Source organism: Salmo salar, chromosome 08, assembly GCF_965601325.2.
Source record: "Salmo salar chromosome 08, fSalSal1, whole genome shotgun sequence".
In the NCBI taxonomy this organism is placed as follows: domain Eukaryota; kingdom Metazoa; phylum Chordata; class Actinopteri; order Salmoniformes; family Salmonidae; genus Salmo; species Salmo salar.
The window spans coordinates 10,763,663-10,782,500 of NC_138298.1; the positions used below are offsets into that span (position 1 = coordinate 10,763,663).

The 18,838-nt window shown below is 43.2% G+C and overlaps 1 protein-coding gene across 2 annotated transcripts in view; it reads left to right on the forward strand.

Annotated features, from left to right (window-relative positions):
• The window catches only part of LOC106609977 (F-box only protein 41), a 103,404-nt gene that overhangs the window by 46,148 nt on the left and 38,418 nt on the right, over nucleotides 1-18,838 (forward strand). For both annotated transcript variants that reach the window (XM_014209059.3, XM_014209060.3), the window contains exon 4: nucleotides 15,658-15,874. In XM_014209059.3, the coding sequence (XP_014064534.1) occupies nucleotides 15,658-15,874 (217 nt within the window). The remainder of the gene's footprint in view (nucleotides 1-15,657; nucleotides 15,875-18,838) is intronic.

The window sequence follows — 18,838 nt, forward strand, 5'->3', positions numbered from 1 at the left end:
GCATTCCTAAGGCATGTTCACACTGATGAGCTGGGACCCTGGGCATCTTTCTTTTGGTGTTTCTCAGAGTCAGTAGAAAGGCCTCTTTAGTGTCCTAAGTTTTCATAACTGTGACCTTAATTGCCTACCGTCTTTAAGCTGTTGGTGTCTTAACAACCATTCCACAGGTGCATGTTCATTAATTGTTTATGGTTCATTGAATAAGCATGAGAAACAGTGTTTAAACCCTTTACAATGACGATCTGTGAAGTTATTTGGATTTTTCCGAATTATCTTTAAAAGACAGGGTCCTGAAAAAGGGACGTTTCTTTTTTGCTGAGTTTATATTTCGCTTGTCTTTATATCCACGAACAATTGCAGTTTAAATCATTGTCATTTGGCGGCTTTTACATTTCTATCTGCTTTTATCCCTTTGTCCTTTTTGTTCCTCCCTGCTTCCCCTCTTCCTTGGGACACATCATTATTCTTCAGTCAGCATGACACTCTTTTCATGTCACAACGCCAAAGGATAAAATGATCTCCTTTTGAAAATACCGTTGAATACACACCCTGGAATATCCTGTTGCCTCCCATTCCATCATTGTGTGTCAGCATAATGATTAGCATTTCCCAATAGAATGCGCTGCTGTTCAGGCTAGCTTCGTTAGCCTGAATTGTAGCATTAGCATATTAGCCTTCTGTAGCATTAGCATATTGCCTTCTGTAGGTCAACAAGGGGAATGATTAGCATTCAGTGAGGGTGCCTGGCTTGAACGCTACTGGACGCCCATCAACTTAACCTGAGTGGATTTAGCAGCAGATTTATGAGCTAAGTCTAATCTCATTAGTCCCTGGTCCTCTGCTCACCTCATTGATTACCAAAACAGTCATTTACATCCTATGATTACTAATTAGGCATTTGTACCTTGTCTGAAATCATCGTGTTAGTACCACATGGGGATGTTTGACACGTACTCCTCTGCCTTAAGTGTTGCCGCTTGCGCCGCTGAATAGGTAGCTTTTCGTTTAGCGCCCAATGCTAAGACGCTTCAGGAGGGCGGTCACATGCGCTAGCAGGTCAGATGTCCTGGGCTTGAGCCTCAGTGTGAGCCGAATCGGGAGGAAGTGGTACTTGCTAAGGAAGCATTGTGACGTCCTTTACATTAGCATGTGACATACTCCCATTCGATCCTTTCAGATACATATCATTTTCATCTTGGTCCCTGCAATGCTAAACACATAGTAGTTCAATAGATACACTGAGTGTACAAAACATTTAGGAATATTGAGTTGCTCCCCCTTTTTTACCTTCCGAACAGCCTAAATTCGTCGGGGCATGGACTCTTCAAGGTTGTCGAAAGCGTTCCACAGGGATGCTGGCCCATGTTGACTCCAATGCTTCCCACAGTTGTCAAGTTGGCTGGGTGTCCTTTGGGTGGTGGACCGTTCTTGATACACACGGGGAAACTGTTGAGCGTGAAAACCCCAGAATTTTGCCATTCTTGACACATTTAAACCGGTGCGCCCTAGCACCTACTACCATACCCTGTTCAAAGGCACTTAAATATTTAGTTTTGCTTATTCACCTTCTGAATGGCACACACATACAATCCATGTCTCAATTGTCTCCAGGCTTATTTAACCTGTCTCATCCCCTTTATCTACATGGATTGAAATGTATTTAACAGGTGACATCAATAAGGGAGCATAGCTTTCACCTGGTCAGTCTGTCATGGAAAGAGCAGGTGTTCCTAATGGTTTGTGCACTCAGTATTTTATTGTACATGTGCAGAAAGCAAATCGTGCAAATTGTATTTCCATTTAAAAGACCTTCCATTTATTTATAGATAATCAGGATGCATCCCAAATGGCAACCTATTCCCTAATTACATTTACATTTTAGTCATTTTGCGGACGCTCTTATACAGAGCGAGTGAATGAGTGCATGCATTTCTGTACTTTTTCTACTGGTAACCCATGGGAATCGAACCCACATCCCTGGCGTTGCAAGCGCCATGCTCTACCAACTGTATTGCACTACATACTTCACATTCATATTCTTCTCATTTTATTCAATCATTCTCTCTTGTTAAAGCACATTGACTTCTGCAGTCGAGATTTGCACCTCTAGTGTATAAAAGGCAACATGAAATTGGTCTGTATCTGGCTGTGGTTCTAAATATCAGTAAGAACTCGACGGACACTACAAAAGCTTCAACCAAGTTTATTCATGAATAAAAGTATCTGTTTTAGGTCAGTTAGGATCACCACTTTTATTTTAAGAATGTGAAATGTCAGAATAATAGTAGAGAGAATTATTTATTTCAGCTTTTATTTTTTTCATCACATTCCCAGTGGGTCAGAAGTTTACATACACTCAATTAGTATTTGGTAGCATTGCCTTTAAATTGTTTAACTTGGGTCAAATGTTTTGGGTAGCCTTCCACAAGCTTCCCACAATAAGTTTTGGCCCATTCCTCCTGACAGAGCTGGCCTCCTTGCTCGCACACGTTTTTTCAGTACTGCCCACAAATCTTCTATAGGTTTGAGGTCAGGGCTTTGTGATGGCCACTCCAATACCTTGACTTTGTTGTCCTTGAGCCATTTTGCAACACAATTTTGGAAGTATACTTGGGGTCATTGTCCATTTGGAAAACCCATTTGCCACCAAGCTTTAACTTCCTGACTGATGTCTTGAGATGTTACTTCCATATATCCACATAATTTTCCTGCCTCATGATGCCATCTATTTTGTGAAGTACACCAGTCCCTCCTGCAGCAAAGCACCACCACAACATGATGCTGCCACCCCCGTGCTTCACGGTAGGGATGGTGTTCTTCAGCTTGCAAGCCTCCCCCTTTTTCCTCCAAACATAACTATGGTCATTATGGCCAAACAGTTCTATTTTTGTTTCATCAGACCAGAGGACATTTCTCCAAAAAGTACGATCTTTGTCCCCATGTGCAGTTGCAAACCATAGTCTGGCTTTTTTATGGCGGTTTTGGAGCAGTGGCTTCTTCCTTGCTGAGCGGCCTTTCAGGTTATGTCGACATATGACTCTTTTTTTCTGTGGATATAGATACTTTTGTAACTGTTTCCTCCAGCATCTTCACAAGGTCCTTTGCTGTTGTTCTGGGATTGATTTGCACTTTTCGCAACAAAGTATGTTCATCTCTAGGATACAGAACGCGTCTCCTTCCAGAGACGGGTACGTGGTCCCATGGTGTTTATACTTGTGTACTATTGTTTGTACAGATGAACGGGTACCTTCAGGCGTTTGGAAATTGCTCCCAAGGATGAACCAGACTTGTGGAGGTCTACAATTTCTACAATTTATTTTCTGAGGTCTTGGCTGATTTCTTTTGATTTTCCAATGATGTCAAGCAAAGAGGCACTGAGTTTGAAGGTAGGCCTTGAAATACATCCACAGGTACGCCTCCAATTGACTGAAATGATGTCAATTAGCCTATCAGAAGCTTCTAAAGCCATGACATCATTTTCTGGAATTTTCCAAGCTCTTTAAAGGCACAGTCAATTTAATGTATGTAAACTTCTGACCTACTGGAATTGTGATACAGTGAATTATAAGTGAAATAATCTGGCTGTAAACAATTGTTGGAAAAATTACTTGTCATGCACGAAGTAGATGTCCTAACCGACTTGCCAAAACTATAGTTTGTTAACAAGAAATTTGTGGAGTGGTTTGAAAAATGAGTTTTAATGACTCCAACCTAAGTGTAGGTAAACTTCTGACTTCAACTGTGTATATATATACTGTATATACTCCAATCTGGCTGGAGTCGCCTCCTCTCTAAAAATTACATCTTTATTGCAAGGTAGGAAGTTTAGTTATAGGGGCAATAAACTGTTCCTTCTCCCTTAATGTGACCTGACCTGACATCGACCCCCTTCATCACTAATCCACATCTCTCCACCCTTATCAGTGCCTGCCAACGTGATTGTTTTCCCTGCACTCAGTACATTCCAAGCTTAATTTCACCCACCATATACATTCCTCCTACAGATATCCATTAACTTCTGGTGTAGACCCTAGACTATGGCACCCCTCATGTCTCTAGCATAACTAATGATTAATAATATTGAAAGTTCAGAAATCCGAACCCATCAGTACCCCCTTTTTTTGAACATTTTATATCATACTGTTCAACATTACATAAACTTGGAAATGACTAATAAATGGACAAACGATGATAATAAAACATGAACAAAAAATAAACATGATTAACATTCAGTGAGGATTACAAACTCGGAGACTTTATGGCCTCTATTCTATAGTCACAACATGCACACTCTCATTTCCATTTTTCATAGAACACTGATAATAACATGACCCCTGGAGCTGTTGACTTCTTCCATTTCAACTTTCTCCTTCTGGTTCCTAAGAGAGGGATAGCACAAGACTTGAAAAGCAACGAGAAACGCAAAACATAACAATGTGGTAAGCTATGCCTAATTTATGTATGCAAAGATAAAACCAAAGTCTGATAACGTGACAATTCCAACTCTCTCTTCGCCTGACAATGCCTTCAGGATACTTTTCTGCTGGAATCCACAAAAATGAAGGCCCTAAACCTCGTGCTTTCACCCAGTCTTCCCCATCAGGCCACGGGTTATAAGAGGTGATCCCAAGCCAACATCATTTTCACTTTGTTCCCCGTCTCCTCCTTCCTCCATTGCCACCCGATAGGCAAGTACGTAGCCCTAATCAACGCTACATCCTCTTGAGGTAACTCAGCACTTTTCACATCAATGCTTCCAGAATGTTGTCCAGAGTACAATTACCCCAACATCTATCCTTTAATATGATGACCATGAAACTAGCATCCGATAGCATATCAGGCACACAGCGCCCTTTCATCTTGGCATGGTGAGACAGATGGATACTATTCATTGGGTCTGCATCCTAAATAGAGCCCCACAGTGGAGGTGTCATAGTACCCATAAAACCTAGTGGTCAAAAGGTGCTAGAGATAACGTGCAGGAGCTTGCAGGGATTTGTATTCTTCCATGATGTCTACTTTTATGCTAATGAGCATTTTCAAATCTTATAGTAAATAGAGCCAAGTATATTGATAAGTCACCTTGTCCGAGAGAGATTTTACGTGGTTATGAAAATGTCACGTCAGGGTAAACCTACGCGAAACACAGCCCTTGTTTGAAGTGTTTCTAAAATCCCCAATGGGGAAAAATGTATGGTGGAAAAACCATTTCCCTGTTTTACCGCTAGATTTTATGGGTATTATGATTCATACTGTGGTACTCTATGGCACCATTATTCCATTCATAGTGCACTACTATGGGCCCTATTCAAAAGTAATGCATTATGAAGGGAATAATGGTATCATTTGTGGTGCGAACACTGTAGAGATGCAATTAAATACACTTTCAGTTCCACTCCGTACTAATGTCTCTAACATGCCCTTTTATCTGCCCTGTAGTGTGGATAACCACAAAGGTTATCACAAGAGGACTTGCCATCTGAGACACTGTGTTCCTTATGGAAGTCTATTATATGGTGTGTATATACTGTATGGTGCAACTGAGTGTGGGAGGTAGATGTGTGTGTGGGGTGTATATTGGAGTGAGAGAGACTGAGAGATAGAGATAAAAAAAGGATAAAGCATATGGAAGAGGAGAGGACAGGTGAGGAACAGAGAGCGTGGGTTCACGGAAGCGCTCTCCTTTGTAGTTCCATCCTACCAACCTGTAAACAGGTGGCCTTGACCAGCTGTTCCACAGCACCGTGCCACACACTGACACTACTTCACCCCCAATGTCTTGTCTAGGTCTGTGCCAGTCAGATATAGGCTAGGCCTGTTTCCTTGTAACACACACGCTCTGACACACACACACACACACACACACACACACACACACACACACACACAGACAGCTATGTCTTACTATACTTGTGCATTTTAGTTGGTTTACTTTTCTTGTGAGGACTTCTGGTACTCGCAAGTATAGTAAAATGTGTGTGTACACACACACACACACACGCCCGCCCTAGTGTCCCAGTACAGTAAGTCCCAGGAAAGACTGTAGGAGAACTTGTTTTCAACTCCCCCAGTGCCGGTGTGAACATGTGGGCTTATTTGTTGACTTGTTCCCCCTGTCTGGAGGCGCTAGTTTTGGAAGGAGACGATGAGTCACGCCTAGAGAGAGAGGTGTGTTTTTAATTAAGGTTGACAACAGGAAACCAACGCATCTCGGTGTCTGTCTGTCCATCTGTCACCTCCTCTGTCTCTCTGTGTGTCGGTCTATCTGTCTCCTCTCTTGCTTCTTCCCTTTGGCTCTTTCGATCTCTTGGTGTGTCTCTTTTGGTATGTCTTGTCTTGTCTGTCTTGTTCTCTTTTTGAGTGTTTGCGTTTCGGTGTGTATGCATGTCTGTTTGTCTCTTTAAACCCACCCGCTTCCCCTCTCTCTGATTCAAACTTTGTTTCAGCTATGCAGAGTGAGCAGCCAGTTCGCCGGTCCGTCCGTCCGCCGGTCCGTCCGTCCGCCCGTCCGTCCGTCAGCCCGTCCGTCTGTCGGCCGTCCGTCTGTCGGCCCGTCTGTCTGTCGGCCCGTCCGTCTGTCTGTCGGCCCGTCCGTCCGTCAGCCAGCCAGCCAGCCAGGCGGTATAGTGCATTAATGCAACACTTCTGGGGAGAGAGGGAGAAGAGAGGCTTTTCAGTTTTGCCCTTAGCCCGACACTCCCAGAGGATTGGAGTATCTATCTTTCTAGCCCAAGGTCTTATTTGAGCCTTGTCAGTTTGGTCAAGCATGGACTGAGATGCATATAACATTGAGTTGGGCAGAAGAGTTACATTGTGGTCTCGCTTTCTATCCTTTTATCTTCATCACTGTCAAAAACAATGCTTTAGATAAACCTCGACCTCATCCAGCTTTACTGTACTGTATCATATCCTTCAGTATTACATTTTCAAACACATTTCTTCCCTTACATGGCTACACCTTAAGACTTCACTAGTGCTTCTCTGTATTGACGTAGCTAGTGCATAACCAGGAGCCATCAGCAATGTGAAATACAGTGAAATGAATCATTCTGATATGCTGAGTCATCTGAGACCTTTGATACACACATGTACCTACTCCTGGAGTGTGGATCTGCCATGGGTGAATGCTCTGCTGCTCTTTGGAAACCCATCTGGTGGGTCAGCTGCAGAGGCAGGGTTGCCTGAGCACACACCCGTTAGATCGGCGTTTCCCAAACTCAATTCTCGGAACCCCAAGGGGTGCGCATTATATATACACTGCTCAAAAAAATAAAGGGAACACTTAAACAACACAATGTAACTCCAAGTCAATCACACTTCTGTGAAATCAAACTGTCCACTTAGGAAGCAACACTGATTGACAATAAATTGCACATGCTGTTGTGCAAATGGAATAGACAACAGGTGGAAATTATAGGCAATTAGCAAGACACCCCCAATAAAGGAGTGGTTCTGCAGGTGGGGACCACAGTCCACTTCTCAGTTCCTATGCTTCCTGGCTGATGTTTTGGTCACTTTTGAATGCTGGCGGTGCTTTCACTGTAGTGGTAGCATGAGACGGCGTCTACAACCCACACAAGTGGCTCAGGTAGTGCAGCTCATCCAGGATGGCACATCAATGCGAGCTGTGGCAAGAAGGTTTGCTGTGTCTGTCAGCGTAGTGTCCAGAGCATGGAGGCGCTACCAGGAGACAGGCCAGTACATCAGGAGACGTGGAGGAGGTGGTAGGAGGGCAACAACCCAGCAGCAGGACCGCTACCTCCGCCTTTGTGCAAGGAGGAGCAGGAGGAGCACTGTCAGAGCCCTGCAAAATGACCTCCAGCAGGCCACAAATGTGCATGTGTCTGCTCAAACGGTCAGAAACAGACTCCATGAAGGTGGTATGAGGGCCCGACGTCCACAGGTGGGGGTTGTGTTTACAGCCCAACACCGTGCAGGACGTTTGGCATTTGCCAGAGAACACCAAGATTGGCAAATTCGCCACTGGCGCCCTGTGCTCTTCACAGATGAAAGCAGGTTCACACTGAGCACATGTGACAGACGTGACAGAGTCTGGAGACGCCGTGGAGAACGTTCTGCTGCCTGCAACATCCTCCAGCATGACCGGTTGGCGGTGAGTCAGTCATGGTGTGGGGTGGCATTTCTTTGGGGGGCCGCACAGCCCTCCATGTGCTCGCCAGAGGTAGCCTGACTGCCATTAGGTACCGAGATGAGATACTCAGACCCCTTGTGAGACCATATGCTGGTGCGGTTGGCCCTGGGTTCCTCCTAATGCAAGACAATGCTAGACCTCATGTGGCTGGAGTGTGTCAGCAGTTCCTGCAAGAGGAAGGCATTGATGCTATGGACTGGCCCGCCCGTTCCCCAGACCTGAATCCAATTGAGCACATCTGGTACATCATGTCTCGCTCCATCCACCAACGCCATGTTGCACCACAGACTGTCCAGGAGTTGGCGGGTGCTTTAGTCCAGGTCTGGGAGGAGATCCCTCAGGAGACCATCCGCCACTTCATCAGGAGCATGCCCAGGCGTTGTAGGGAGGTCATACAGGCACGTGGAGGCCACACACACTACTGAGCCTCATTTTGACTTGTTTTAAGGACATTACATCAAAGTTGGATCAGCCTGTAGTGTGGTTTTCCACTTTAATTTTGAGTGTGACTCCAAATCCAGACCTCCATGGGTTGATAAATTGGATTTCCATTGATTATTTTTGTGTGATTTTGTTGTCAGCACATTCAACTATGTAAAGAAAAAAGTATTTGATAAGATTATTTCTTTCATTCAGATCTAGGATGTGTTGTTTAAGTGTTCCCTTTATTTTTTTGAGCAGTATATATATATATATATATATATATATATATATATATATCTGCTCAAAAAAATATATATATAATTCTTTGTATTTTATTTTATTTTTTTATTTTTTATTTTTTTTATTTTTTTTGCCCTAGCACTACACGGCTGGTTCAAACGATCAACACTTGATGAGGAGTTGATTATTTGAGTCAGCGGTGTAGTGCACATACTGTACATGTTGAACACACATACGCACTCGTACAATCAGTCGAACGCACACCTCTAATCCAATCTGTGGTCACTCACTCTAGACTGTGTGGTGTGTGTGTGCGTGCTTGCCCCTCTAAAGCCCCTCCAACCTACCAGACCACTACAAATAAGTATTCACTGCAACCATTCAACACCGGTATCTTTTACCCCCAAGCAAAGGAGATTTTTCTTTTCATTCAAATGACAGTCATTTTTACTTTTTTTTTCTCATCACAGCCTAGTGTATATAAAAGCTTTATTTGAATAGCCAGATGAAGTGCATAGAAAAGGTACACAAAAAGGCAGATTTAAAAAAATATATATATTGTAACGCCTATCACCTTTGGATAAATGTATCATGAATACCAATTATTCTTTAACAGTATAATCCAACTCTACTACCAGTCTGTCTCCGTGACAAAATGGCACCCTATTCCCTATGGAGTGCAAAAGTAGTACACTATATACGGAATGGGGTGGCATTTGTGACACGTGTGCTTTTCCTTTGCACATTCAATTTGCCATTCACATTTTATTTAACACATACCCTTCCCTCATCTCTTATTCAAGGCTGACAAGGTAGCCCACAATCCTCTTGGATTTGAAGGCTACCCACAATCCTACAGCACCTTCTAAGAGAGGATTCAGTGTAGCTATTCCCTCCGCAAGGCAAGTATAGAGACACAAAGTAGAGTCGCAATTCAACGGCTCAAACATGAGACGTATGTGGCAGGGTCTACAGACAATCACGGATTACAAAAAGAAAACCTGTTCCATCGCGGATATTGACGTCTCGCTCCCAGACAAATTAAACAACTTCTTTGCGCGCTTTGAGGACGCTCTCCTTCAACGTGGCCAACGTGAGTAAAACATTTAAATGTGTTAACCTTTGCAAGGCTGCCGGCCTAGACGGCATCCCTAGCCTCATCCTCAGAGCATGCGCAGGCTGGCTGCTGTGTTTACAGACATATTCAATCTCTCTCTATCCCAGTCTGCTGTCCCCACATGCTTCAAGATGGCCACCATTGTTCCTGTTCCCAAGAAAGCAAAGATAACTGAACTAAATGACTAGCACTCCATAGCACTCACTTCCGTCATCATGAAGTGCTTTGAGAGACTAGTCAAGGATCATATCACCTCCACCCTACCTGATAGCCTAGACCCACTCCAATTTGCTTACCGCCCTAATAGGTCGACAGACGATGCAATCGCCATCACAATGCACACTGCCCTATCCCATCTGGACAAGTGGAATACCTATGTAAGAATGCTGTTCATTGACTACAGCTCAGCATTTAACACCATAGTACCCTCCAAACTCACCATTAAGCTTGAGGCCCTGGGTCTCGACCCCGCCCTGTGCAACTGGGTCCTGGACTTTCTGACGGGCAGTCCCGAGGTGGTGAAGGTAGGAAATAACATCTCAACCCCGCTGATCCTCAACACTGGGGCCCCACAAGGGTGCATTCTCAGTGTGGTGTCAGGAAAATAACCTCTCACTCAACGTCAACAAAACAAAGGAGATGATTGTGGACTTCAGGAAACAGCAGAGGGAGCATCCCCTATCCACATCGAAGGGACAGCAATGGAGAAGGTGGAAAGTTTGAAGTTCCTCGGCGTACACATCACGGACAAACTGAAATGGTCCACCCACACAGACAGCGTGATGAAGAGGCGGAACAGCTCCTCTTCAACCTCAGGATGCTGAAGAAATGTGGCATGTCACCTAAAATCCTCACAAACTTCTACAGATGCACAATCGAGAGCATCCTGTCGGGCTGTATCACCGCCTGGTACGGCAACTGCATCACCCTCAAGCGCAAGTCTCTCCAGAGGGTAGTGCGGTCTGCACCACGCATCACCGGGGGCAAACTGCCTGCCAACCTGGACACCTACAGCACCCGATGCCACTGGAAGGCCAAAAAGCTCATCAAGGACAACAACCACCCGAGCCACTGCCTGTTCACACCGCTACCATCCAGAAAGCGAGGTCAGTTCAGGTGCATCAAAGCTGGGATCGAGAGACTGAAAAACAGCTTCTATCTCAAGGCCATCAGACTGTTAAACAGCCGTCACTAACATAGAGAGGCTGCTGCCAACATACAGACTCAAATCTCTGGCCACTTTAATAAATGGATTTAATAAAGGTAACACTAGTCACTTTAAATAATGCCACTTTAATAATGTTTACATAACCTACATTACTCATCTCATATGTATATACTGTATTTTATACCATCTATTGCGTCTTGCCTATGCCCACCGGCATTCGCGCATCTATATATTTATATGTACATATTCTTATTCCATTCCCTTACAGTGTGTGTGTGTGTGTGTGTGTGTAAGGTTGTTGTGAATTTGTTAGATTACTTGTTAGATATTACTGCACTGAAGCACAAGCATTTCGCTACACTCGCATTAACATCTGCTAACCATGTGTATGTGACCAATAAAATTTGATTCAATTCTCAGTGTAAACCAGATTATTCATTACAACATATATTATATATTGGTATGTATTTAGCAACCTCTCGATCACCCTCTGTTCTCTGTGTGCGTCCCAAATTGCACCCTATTCCTTTCATAGCACACTACTTTTGCCCTGTGCCCTTTTAAAAGTAGTGCACTTTCTCTTTTCCTTTGACGCCCGTCACATCCCATAATATAGAGGAATATCTGCTCCAGCCACTTCCAGACTCCTGTATCAGTTATGTGTTGATATTGACCTCTCTTTGATGTTTTGAGGGTGGCTGCTGAAATCCTGTTTGTGTGTGTGTGTGCCCTTATTGACACGTCCTCCCACTGCCTGGAGGTAAGGGATAATGTGGTGGTGACTGTGGTGGCAAGCCTGACTCCTGATCTCTAGTTGTAACACTGAAAACAGAAACAGACAGTGTGAACACACACACTGGCAAGGAGGATGGGAGCGAAGATGAATCAATGCACACTCCTCCACAAACCATAGGTATACAAATAGGCATGTGTGAGATTTGTATTGGTGCCTGTTGATTTCAGAGGGAGAGGAAGAGTGAAAATGAGAGAGGGAGAGAGATGGAGAGAGAAGCTCATATAATGTGACTGGAGCCATTTTAGCAACAGGGAAAATGAAACCCTCTCTGGGCTAGTTGAAGATTCACTCATTAGCTTTTCTATCCTACTCAGCATGAATGAGATGAGTCGAAATAGTCTCAAAAGAGGGTTAGAAGTGTATTAAAATATACGACTACCCTGAGATGAGCTCTAACCCCATATCATTATGATGTTATTGTCAAACCTCAAACTGCTGTGCAAACCCTCTAAAGTCCAGTGTGTGTGTGTGACTGCGTGTGTGTGGAGTCATCTCGACTCCAGTTCATTTATTTACACAACCGTTTGATAACCACATCTTTTCACGTTGCTCAAACACTTCTAATCCTAATCTGAAGAATCTCATTTTGGAATGTCTTTGCCCCCAAGACAGACACTTCATTTCACCAGATGCCAAACATCTCTCAAGTCTAGCCTCTTCCATTTTTATAGAACACGGCACCCTATTCAGCCCTACGGGCCCTGGTCAAAAGTAGTGCTCTATAACGGGATCAAGTGCCATTTGGGATGCAGTCATAACTCGAGCGTGCAACGTTAACCTTCAGTCAGTAGTTACTTTGCTCCCGGAAAACCAACAAAAAGCCAGCGGTAGTAGGACCTTGTGCGCGCATGTGTGTGCCTTGTTTGGATTTTCTGAGGAGATTGTTTGGACAGGAGCGGCTGCTGGTGTTTAAAAGGACAGAGACGTGGTATGTGCACGCACACACACAGATCCACACACCACAGAGATAAGGGAAGGGAAAATGTCCTGTTTCACTCCCAGCCCCAGTGAAGTCTTGCAGAATGCAAGTCCACATAAACAAGCATAAAAAACAAAGGAGGAAGAGGGAGCGAGAGAGAGAAGTAAGGGGGAGAGAAAAAAGACAGAAGCGAAGCGAATATGAAAAAGATTCAGCTGTGAAACAGTATCTGTGTGGAAATGAAACGTAATGTATGTATAAAACTGGGACAGCTAGTGCGATAGCATTAATCATTCTGCTCCTGTGTGTTTGTGTAGGAATGTGTGTGTTTTGAAGAGATGGATTCCTTGTGCCTGCAGATACAGTATATCACTAATCTGTATATATACATCTGCTATATACAGTACCTTAGGGTCAACATTACCCCCTGGGAGGTGTGTGTGTTGAGTACAAAGATGTGCCCAGAAGGTCTCAGATACGGTACTTGATATGATCCTATACTTGTATCCATCAGTGTCCATATAAGACTATTGCGGGAGTAAATTATTCTACCGATAGGTCACCTTGTTGAAATGGGGGGGGGGGGGGGATATAAATGTCTGTGGCACCTCAGCAGGAGATTCCGTGACATTCAACTGTCTTGCGTCTGTCTGTCTGTCTGTGTGTTAAAGATGGCACAAATCTTCATGTCCAGCTCCTCTGTACTGTATGTTCTATTGGGTCCATTGTAAACCAAGAGCAGTATTTTACATGTTTGTGTTTGACCCAGGTCTGGTATGCGTGCACCTAACCATCTGGTTTCTGTCCTCCCGTTAGAAGGGGTGTGTGTTTTGTGGTGTGTATGTGTGTTTTTTGTATGCCCCAAACCACCCATTCTTCCCATATGTTCCCAGGGAGTTAGGTCGCCCAGTTAGTTTCAAACGTAGTGTACTCTCATCCACTAACCTGAAGCTTATAAATTAATGAATTATGCAACGGGTGGGTCTAATCCTGGTTGCTGATTGGTTAAAACCGCATTCCAGTCGTTGTCTATTCCACACGTTACCACCAGCTAAGGCTATGATACAATATACTCTCATCAGCCCAACCAGGCAATTTATAAACTTGATCTCCACTGTCCCATTTGAAGATTAACGTGTCAGGATGAGGCCTCTTTTCTCAGCCAGTTGAAATCATGAATAAGCATAATATTTATGGATACATACAAACAAATGTCAATAGAAAAACAGGTCAAACAAAACAAAATGCAGCTAGTTTGCTGTATTTTCAGTTTCAAGTGAACAGTGTCCTGACGAAAGAGCACATTTTCTATGCCAGGCGAAATCGCTCGTCATTAGCTCATTGTAAATGTCACTACAAATAAATGTCACTAAAAAACAGCTTGAACAAATGCAAATGCAGCTACTTTGCTGTTATTCTGTCTGCACTATTTGACATGACTGTGTTAGCCGTAGTTGGCTAGCTAGCAACCAAGGGATATGAACATTGCCAGGCAGCATTGCAACGGAACATTAGAACAAACGACTTAAACATAGATACAGAATAAAATACTTCAGGATTGGGTCGCGTCTTTGGCAACCGAACCGATAGAATGAACGACTAGCCACCTTGGGTAGCAACCCTAGATTTGTGTCGGGAACATATCTCGTGGAAGGATGAAATAGTATGAATACATTCATAAAAATAACATCATACCAAGATATCCTCCAAATACTGGCTTCTCTGTCATTGTCACTTAAATGCCTGTGCGCTGATGAATGCTGCAACAGTTAATATAGCAGTTAATATTGCTTATTGTTGCCCAATAAACTGCAGGACCATTCATCAGTGTGCAGGTATCTATCTAAATGTCATGAGGTTGCACTGTTAGCCCAACTCCCGTGTGTGTGTGTGTGTGTGTGTGTGCACTCCTCAAACCATTCTGTCTCTCTTCTCGTCTCCCTCTACCAGGGAGATGACCCAGATAGACCAGTCCATGACTGCTGAGCCCATATGTCTCTGGTCAGATTTAGTGTACTATACTGAACAGTTACAGTTCATATAAGGGAAATCAGTCAATATAAATTCATGAATTAGGCCCTAATCTATGGATTTCACATGACTGGGCAGGGGTGCACCCACTGGGGTGCCAGGCCCAGCCAATCAGAATAGGTTTTTCCCCCACAAAAAGGGCTTTATTACAGACAGAAATACTCCTCAGTTTCATCAGCTGTCCGGGTGGCTGGTCTCAGACGATCCCACAGGTGAAGAAGCCTGATGTGGAGGTCTTGGGCTGGCATGGTTACACGTGGTCTGCGGTTGTGAGGCCGGTTGGACGTACAGCCAAATTCTCTAAAACGATGTGGCTTATGGTAGAGAAATGTACATTCAATTCTCTGGCAACAGTTCTGGTGGACATTCCTGCAGTCAGCATGCCAATTGCATGCTATCTCAACTTTAGACATCTCTGTGTGATAAGTGCACATTTTGGGGCCATTTTATGGTGCCCAGCACAAGGTACACCTGTGTAATGATCATGCTGTTTAATCAGCTTCTTGACATGCCACACCTTTCATGTGGATGGATTATTTTGGCAAAGAAGAAATAACTGGGATGTGAACATATTTGTGTACAAAATTGGAGAGAAAAGGTTTTTGTGCATATGGAACATTTCTGGGATATTTTATTTCAGCTCATAAAACATGGGACCAACTTTACACGACCAACACTTTATATTTGTTCAGTGTGTGTGTGTGTGTGTGTGTGTGTGTGTGTGTAGGAAATACGGTGCTTTTTGGGATGTAACCTATGTGTGCTTATGCACACCAGTAACCATCTGTCTCCTCTCCTCCTGATTCACCAGGGAGGTAACCCAGATAGACCAGTTCCTCCAGGAGACGGCGGCGCGGGAGGCCAATGCCAAGGTGCGCCTGCAGCAGTTCATCGAGGAGCTCCTGGACCGTGCCGACCGTGCCGAGAAACAGCTGCAGATCATCAGCAGCTGCGGGACCACACCCAACGGCAGCATGGGACGCTGCAGCCTGCCCGGCTCCAACAAGGGCTCCAACAATGGACGCCAGGTGAGCTGATCTAAGACCAGTTTTGCTTTTGGTTACACAAATGGTTAAGGTAAGCTGACTCTAGATCTGTAGCCTGCCAGGCTCCAAAAAGGCAACAAATGCCAAGTGATCTGGAGTTGAGAGAGGAAGTTGACCGTATAGTAGACAAACAAAAGTCAGATTTGTGTGAGGGCAGCCTAATGGTTAAGTGTTGGGAAAAGTAAGCTGATCCTAGATCTGTGTCTGGTGATTTGGAGTGGAGAAGAAGTTGCCCTAGATACTGATCTGAGGTCAGATTTGTGTGTGGGAACCTAATGGTTAAGATTGGAAAGGTAAGCTGATTAATAGACTGTGTGCGCACGTGCGTGTGCATGTACTGCGTGTGTGTGTGTGTTTACTGAATAGAATAGTTATTGTTGTACGTCACAAGAGGCTGCTGAGGGGAGGACAGTGCATAACAATGGCTGGAACGGAGCGAATGGAATGGCATCAAACACATGGAAACCATGTTGGAAGTATTTGATACCATTCCACCCAAGCCATTGCCACGAGTCCGTCCTCCCCAATTAAGTTTCCACCACCCTCCTGTGTTGTACATTCCTTTAATATAGTCCATGCATAATTAGTTAACATTACATAAGTCACTTATATAATTGGTTCTACAACTGCATATGTTACTTCCAGTCCAAATAAATGGGGTCATTTTTTGGGGTGATATTGGTATCTTTTAAATGATCGGTGATGAAAATAAATAAATGATTTTGGAGCGACATGAAAACAAGCAGTTTGATAATCTAACCTAGCATGTGAATGTCTGTCTGAGACCCAAATGGCAACTTATTCCCTACATAGTGCACTACTTTTGACCAGAGCTCTATGGGTCCTTGTCAAAAGTAGTGCACCATATAGGGAATGGGTTGCATCTTATCACTTGGGATATTAGAAACAGGCAAGGCGGGCGTGTTGTGATGCGTGTCGACTCACCACAATTTTGCTTTTAATTTGATCTGGGACGATAGTGAGTGTGTTAAATATTTATTAAACAGAATGGCAGAGCGCTGGACTGTGACTAGCGGAATTGGACAGCGATGGAGAAGTGTGTGTGTGTGTGTGTGTGTGTGTGTGTGTGTGTGTGTGTGTGTGTGTGTGTGTGTGTGTGTGTGTGTGTCTGGCCGCTGGTCATGTCACCACTCTATTTCTTCATTTACCTCAGAGGTAATTGGTTGTCTAGGTGTTAGTTATTACTACATTACTATTACTATAATAGGTGTTAGTTATTACTACATTACTATTACTATAATAGGTGTTAGTTATTACTACATTACTATTACTATAATAGGTGTTAGTTATTACTACATTACTATTACTATAATAGGTGTTAGTCATTACTACATTACTATTACTATAATAGGTGTTAGTCATTACTGTTTTTTGGGATAGAGATGCACACAGCTTTAATTGAAATGCTAAATAGGTTTCAGCTAATGATCAGGTATGTTGATTACAGGAATCAGTAGTTTCTGACTCACTTGATATCAGGGTTACCCTTGAGGCATGAGGAAATTCTGTGGGGACGTTTTAGAATTTCCTCATGCCATTAGATATGATCTGAAACCTAAAATATTGTATTGGTATTGTATTGGTATTGATTACGTGCAGAAAACTTACAGTAGAGGTAATGATAATATGTTCCCATATTATAGACCAAAACAAGGTAGACATTGTGATACATTTTACTAAGCTCTCCCCTGCCATTTCCAATTCTAAAGTGTCATTTATCCAAGTCTTGTTAGTGAGAAAGAAGGGGCCAGTTTCTATCCATTTTCCTTCCATCTATCGTTTCCATGGAGACACCAGTGGCTCTACTTGTTCTAGTCGTCCAGGTCAGGTGACAGCGCAGTAGTTTGTCTCTGATTTGTCTTAGATACCACATATTCTACTCTCCCTCCCTGTTATCTCTCCCATTACTGACCTCTCCCACAGTTGACGGAGTTAACCTCTTGGGGCTAGGTGGGACGCTAGCGTGCCACCCGTGGTGCACTCCATCAACAGCAGGTGCATTTCAAGAGCGGCAAATTTGAATCCAAATAAATGTCAAAATTCAAATTTTTCAAAAATACAACTATGTTACACCATTTGAAAGATAAACATCTCCTTAATCTAACCACGTTTTACGATTTCAAAAAGGTTTTACGGCGAAAGCATAAATTTAGAGTATGTTAGGACAGTACATTTACAAGAGTTGTGTGTAATGTTTTGTCAAGTCAAAGACAGGGTCACCAAAACCATAAAACCAGCTAAAATGATACACTAACCTTTTACAATCTCCATCAGATGACACTCCTAGGACATTATGTTAGACAATGCATGCATTTTTAGTTCTATCAAGTTGATATTTATATCCAAAAACAGCGTTTTACTATGGCATTGATGTTGAGGAAATCGTTTCCCTCCAATAACCGGCAGTCAAGTCAGCGTCACAAATTAAATAATTAAAATTAGAAAACATTGGTAAAATATTATATTGTCATTTAAAGAATTATAGATTTACATCTTTTGAACGCAATCAACTTGCCAGATTTAAAAATAACCTTACTGGGAAATCACACTTTGCAATAATCTGAGCACTGTGCCCAGAAAAATACGCGTTGCGATACAGACTAGACGTCATGTTGGGGAGATCTAAAATCGAAAATACTATGTAAATAATCCATTACCTTTGATTCTCTTCATCAGATGTCACTTCCAGGTATCACAGGTCCATAACGAATGTAGTTTTGTTCAAAAAAGCTCATCATTTATGTCCAAAAATCTCCGTCTCGTTAGCACATGATGTAAGCCAGCCGGACTTCTCGTCATGAACGAGGGGAAAAAATATATTTCCGTTCGTTCAAACGTTGTATAGCATAAATCATTAGGGCCTTTTTTAACCAGAACAGGAATAATATTCAAGGTGGACGAATGCATACTCTTTTATAACGTATT